Source organism: Monopterus albus, unplaced genomic scaffold (genome assembly GCF_001952655.1).
Source record: "Monopterus albus unplaced genomic scaffold, M_albus_1.0 scaffold235.1, whole genome shotgun sequence".
Lineage (NCBI taxonomy): Eukaryota > Metazoa > Chordata > Actinopteri > Synbranchiformes > Synbranchidae > Monopterus > Monopterus albus.
In genome coordinates this window covers 162,238-168,514 of record NW_018128115.1, presented here as the reverse complement: position 1 = coordinate 168,514, position 6,277 = coordinate 162,238, and the positions used below count along the sequence as shown (strand labels likewise).

General features: G+C 42.0%; 2 protein-coding genes across 6 annotated transcripts in view; one reads left to right on the top strand and one right to left on the bottom strand.

Moving 5' to 3' along the window:
- LOC109971797 (opsin-5-like) overlaps positions 1–6,277 on the bottom strand; it is a 24,199-nt gene that overhangs the window by 16,696 nt on the left and 1,226 nt on the right. Inside the window, exon 2 of the mRNA XM_020620280.1 lies at positions 5,290–5,531. Coding sequence (XP_020475936.1) covers positions 5,290–5,531 — 242 coding nt within the window. The remainder of the gene's footprint in view (positions 1–5,289; positions 5,532–6,277) is intronic.
- LOC109971827 (EGF-containing fibulin-like extracellular matrix protein 2) overlaps positions 5,446–6,277 on the top strand; it is a 14,700-nt gene continuing 13,868 nt past the window's right edge. For all 5 annotated transcript variants that reach the window (XM_020620319.1, XM_020620320.1, XM_020620321.1 and 2 more), the window contains exon 1: positions 5,446–5,525. The gene's annotated coding sequence lies outside the window, so the exon portion shown is untranslated. The remainder of the gene's footprint in view (positions 5,526–6,277) is intronic.

Genomic DNA, 6,277 nt, shown 5'->3' with positions numbered 1-6,277 from the left:
AGCCGGGGTCTGTCGGAGGTTTCTTCCGTTAAAGGGAGTTTTTCCTCCCCACTGTCGCCAAGTGCTTGCTCAAGGGGGATTTGTTGGGTTTTCCCTATGTAATAATAGTGATAACAGTAAGGTCTAGACCTTACTTTGTAAAGTGTCCTGAGATGACTTTTGTTGTGATTTGGCGCTATACAAATGAAATTGATTTGATTTGATTCAATGATTCGTGATCAGATTGTAATTGGAGTACAGGAGAAAAGAGTGAGGATGCTATACTGGCCTCAGTCACATGCGAAGACAGGAGATTCTTTTCACTGATGTTTAATGTGGTCTTCCTTTATGCCATACACCAACACCAAACACCAGACACCGTAGAACTAACAAACAAGGTAAATATAATGGATGTCTTAAGTGTCCTTTTCCTCTGTCCCTTTCTCTGCTGCTAGTCTTCTCTCTCTCTCATTGAAGGACCGGAAGTAGCACAGCGGAAACAATACTTCCGAAAAAATAAAACTTATGGGACTAATTGTATTCAAAATAAAACTCTATCAATATACAAAAACAAATACCATTCATAATGTTGCATAAGAAATACAAAACAAACAAAATGTGCAACTTTGTAAACTTATCCGTTGCATAACACTGACCTTCACAGGATGCACAGAAAACTGCACAGACTCCATGACAGCAGCTACAGATGCTACTGCTAAAGGAAATTGACCTTACTTTGGGAAAAGTCATAAGTATTTGCCAAGCCTCACAGAGCACAGAGCACAAAGCTACAGTTGAAATCTTTTGACAATGCCGGTGGCAGTGGATGCTGTAAAGAAAAGCCCTAGGAGGACAGAAAAAAGACATTTTAAGGACCCGAAAGAGAAATGAAAAGAGAAAGACTGTGAAAGATGTGGATACAAGCATGACCCAAAACAATGCCCAGCGTATGGCAAGGATTGTAGGCAATGTGGTGGTAAAAATCACTTTGCTAAATGCTGTTTTTCAAAGAAAAAAGTCCATACAGTGAGGCAGAAAAAGTCAGCAAGCAGGAGTGATGAGGATGAACCATTATACGTACCTGGATGCTGCCATGCTAACAGACAAGGATGGCGATGAGGATGAATGGATTGCACACCTAAACATCAACGGAGTAGAGGTACCACTGAAAATTGACACAGGGTCACAAATAAATGTTTTGCATTACAAATACTTAAAAAGACTGAACCCAAAACCTCTGGGGAGGCCAAAGAAAGTGAACCGGAGAGCATTCAATAACCTGCCTATCCCATACAAGGGAGTGTTTCGAGCAACTATTGAAGGAGAAGGGCGATCCTTCAGTGCCTTGTTTGTTCTTGTGGAGGAGGATAGACAGCCTATTCTTGGTCTCAAGGCAAGTAAAAAGATTGGACTAATTAAAAGGGTTCATGTTATAGACAGCAAACTCCTAAGCAGTAGAACCACACAACAGAAAAACACAGACGAAAGTGCTAAGACAACCAGTGAGCTGGTGAAAAAACACCAAGAACTTTTTCATGGTGTTGGGTGTTTACCAAACAAATACAAAATACAGTTAAAGGACAATGCAGAGCCAGTCATCCATCCAGCCAGAAAAGTGCCAGTGGCATTAAAAGAGAGACTGAGGAAGGAATTAAAGACTCTCATAGACAAAGGGATCATCAGCAAAGTGGAAGAACCAACAGACTGGGTGAATTCACTAGTAATCGTAGAAAAGAAAAACGGAGATCTAAGGCTGTGCATAGACCCGAAAGACTTGAATAAATGGATTAAAAGAGAGTACTTCAAGTTGCCCACAAAGACAGACATATGGCAGGTGCACGCATCTTTTCCAAACTGGATGCGTCATCAGGGTTCTACCATATCAAACTGGATGAAGAAAGTGCAAAATTGTGTACATTCAACACGCCTTTTGGAGATACTGTTTCCTTCACATGCCCTTTGGAATTGCCTCAGCACCTGAAGTTTTCCACAGGACAGTACAACAGTTGTTCGATGGAATGGAAGGTGTTGGAGTATTCCTGGATGATGTGGTCGTATGGGAAACCACACAAGCTGAACATGATGACCTGCTGGCAAAAGTGATGTTAAAAGCAAAGCAGTCGAGGCTGAAACTGAATAAACAAAAATGTCAGTTTGGGGTGAGTGAGATAGCTTACCTGGGAGACAAACTATCTGCAGCAGGTATACAATCAGACCCTGAAAAAGTGAGAGCAATTACAGACATGTCCATGCCAGAAAACAAAATGGATTTGCAGAAAGCCCTAGGCTTAGTTAGCTATGTTGGACGTTTTATTCCAAACCTGTCAGCTACCACAAAAACACTACATAGTCTGCTGGACAGTGGAAAAGAGTGGCAATGGAGCCATGAACACAGCATAGAATGGAAAATGCTGAAAAATATCCTAGTAAAAGAGCCAGTGTTAAAATTCTATGATCCTGTACTTCCAGTAAAAGTTTCCACAGATGCTTCAAAAGACGGGTTAGGAGCAGTGTTGCTTCAGCTGCATGATAAAGCTTGGTTTCCAGTAGCTTATGCATCTCGAACCATGACAACAGCAGAGAGAAATTATGCGCAGCTAGAAAAAGAGACATTAGGAGCAGTCTTTGGATGTTGGAAGTTTCATGAGTATATTTACAGCAGAGAATTGGTGCTGGAGACGATCACAAACCGCTAATCGCAATCTCCACAAAACCTCTAGGAGAGGCACCACCACGCATTCAATGCCTACTACTTCATCTTCAAAAGTACAGCCTCACATTTGAGTTCACGCCAGGTAATCATCTGGTCATGGCAGATGCTCTTAGCAGAGCTTCCCTGAACTGTGCAGGCCCAAGCAGTACTGAACATGATGTGCAAGTACATGTGAACACGTTACTAAAGCACATACCTGTGTCTAAGGACAAATGGACACAAATTGCAGAAGCTACATCTAATGACAAGGAGCTACAAGATGTGATAAAGACAATCAATCTGCCAGGTGGCCAGAAACTCATACATCCATACCAAAACTTCAGAGAGGAACTGTCCGTAGTAGGTGGAGTTCTCTTGGAAGGGGAAGAGGATTGTCATACCCATTTCAATGTGCTCACAACTGCTGCAACTCACACATGAATGACATTTATGCATCAAAAAGTGCAAAAGACTAGCCAGAGCTCTAATGTATTGGCCACACATGAACAGAGACATTGATATGTACATACAACGCTGTGAGACATATCAACAACACAGGTACCAGCAACAGAAAGAGCCACTTTTGGTGCACAACAGACCAAACGAGCCTTGGAGAAAGGTGGGAACTGACCTGTTTCACCTTGCAGGTAAAGATTACCTAGTTATGGTAGATTATCATTCAAACTACCCAGAAGTTGCTTACCTGACAGATACAACCACAAAACAAATGATCAGGCACTGCAAAGCCATTTTCGCAAGACACGGAATCCCATTGACAGTGGTGAGTGATAATGGACCGCAATTCAGCAGCCAGGATTTTAAAGACTTTGCTGAAATGTATGGGTTTGAACATATGACTTCAAGCCCACTATATCCACAATCAAATGGCTTAGCTGAAAAGGGAGTGTAAATTGTGAAAAGACTCCTTAAAAAAGCAGCAGAAACTCACAGCGACCCTTATTTAGCCATGCTTAACTATAGAGCTTCGCCTCTGGAATGTGGGAAGTCACCAGCTGAACTTCTTATGAACAGGGAACTGAGAACACGACTACCTTTAGCTTCACACTTGCTGGAGAAGGGGAAGGAGCACTGTCCAAAACAGAGCAAGCAAAGTTATGATTATAACAGGACAGCCAAACAACTATGTCCACTAGTACAAGAAGACGTGGTACGAGTCAGATGTGATGGAAAATGGGGACCAGTTGCTAAGGTAATCAAAGAGACAGCACCAAGGTCCTATGAAGTCATTACCGAGTACGGGAGCACACTGAGAAGAAATCATTGTCACCTACTCAAAGTACCAAACGTAACTTTTGAAGAACTGGGAAACGGCAGCAATGACGGACTAGGAAAAGACACCAGCCCAAAGGCGAAACAGCCCAGTTCCACAGCTGGGACTGCTGGTGGCATGGTGCATACCTCACGTGACTCTTACAATATAACACCTACTCGAATAGGACAGGACAGACCACGCAGAAACATTATGAGACCTAGGAGACTGATCGAGGAATGATGATTGAGTTGGCATATGTCATTACCTCATTAAATGGAAAAAAATATATATACATTTGACAAGGAGAGGGAGGCACATGTTGTTTACACTTGGTTATAATGTGCCAAATGTTGTTATCTACCAGAATAGCTTGGTTATATGTTTGAAATGGTTGAGCTAACGTTACTTTAGAGACAATACCTGTGAAGAATTTATAGTTGAGAAATCATAATTACTTGACACCGTTTTTTAAAAAAAAAGGGAGATGTACTAATAATATGTTCAGTGATAACATCCAACACCAGGTAGTGCTGTTGGTGGAATGTGTATGTCCGATCGCTGAATAAATACGTCGTCGGACTAAATGGCATCCTGTGTGTAAGTGCAGTCAAAACAGCAGCTTCACTGTGTGATTCCACTTTGGTGAAAACGTCTGCTGTGATGTCAGATTCCTCTTCAACTCCTCTACCTTCTCTACCTTCTGCTCTGCATCACGTTTTTCAGCTTGTCCTGATGTTTTGTCTCGTAGTGCCGTCTTAGGTTATATTCCTTAATTACAGCCACATTAGCTCCACAAATAAGACACACAGGTTTACCGACAATGTCAGTAAACATATACTCAGCCTCCCACCGGTTTAGAAAGGCTCTGTTTTCAGAATCAACTTTTCTCTTGGCCATTGTTAGGGGCTAGCTTTGACTTGAAATTAGGGTTGTATACATCAACAGACGCTTGATTGATCTGACGTAATTGATGCATGAATGATCACAGGTAGCCAATCGTTCAGTAAGGCAGCTGTTGCACTGCATTATGGGATTTGTAGTTTGTGTGTTATTGGCGCTTTATTTCGCTGGGCCATTAAAAAAAGATATATAAAATGATCTCGCGGGCCGGATGTAATTGTACGCCGGGCCGGATGTGACCCGCGGGCCTTGAGTTTGACACGTGGTCTAGACCTTACTTTGTAAAGTGTCCTGAGATGACTTTTGCTGTGATTTGGCGCTATACAAATAAAATTTGATTTGATTTGATTTGTTTCAGGAGTGTGTCAGATGTATCACAGGTGTTTCTCAGCTGTGCCCCTAGTGGTTCTCATTTGGGTTTTGGTCTGTCTCAGGTGTTTGGCACCTGGCAGGTCCACGTGGAGTAGAAGAGGTAGTCTCTGTCCTGGAAGATGTTGAAGATCTCAACGATGCCTCTGGAGTATCCAAACACTGAAATGCTGGCGTCAGAGATGGCCAAGTTAAAGGTCAGGTAGTCAGTGGGCTGCAGCGTGGCTCGCTGTCTGTACAGGACAAAGAGGACAATGCTGTTTCCAAACCAGGACAACCAACCTGAAACCAGAACAGAGGAGGCACACTCAGGTACATCTTTAACATCACCATGACATCATCACTTAACTCTCTTAGATCTCAGCAGCAATGACTTATGAGCTTTTTTACAAAAAGGTAGGTACTTTATTGATTCCTCAATGGAGAAATTTCAGTGTTTCAGCAGCAATGGAGAACAAACAACATAACACCATGAGAAACAAACACCACACACATATCTTGATAAACAAATTTCAGTACCTCAAGCAGCAATAGAGAACAGACAGCATAACACCATGAGAACAAGCACCGCACACACATCCTGATAAATAAATTCCAAGTACTCAAAAATAGATAGAATCAAGTACTTGAATAATCAAGAATTATTACAACTATTAGAGAAAAAATTGGTCGGACCACTCCCACAGCTCTCACAGATGTGCCATCTACTACAATGGCTTTAGAAACATCTGTGAGACCTCATTTATACTTGGACTACTTCTCCCTTATAGATCTCTCTGAGTTGACCTCAACAATTGCTTCATCTAAATCATCAACATGTCTCCTGGACCCCATCCCGACCAGGCTGCTCAAAGACGTCTTTCCCCTAATCAACACATCCATACTAGATCTGATTAACCTCTCTCTATTAACAGGTTATGTTCCACAGGCTTTTAAACTTGCAGTAATTAAACCGCTACTCAAAAAGCCTACCTTTGACCCAGGTGTCCTAGCTAATTATAGACCAATATCCAATCGCCCATTTATTTCCAAAATCCTTGAAAAAGCTGTTGCAAAGCAGTTAT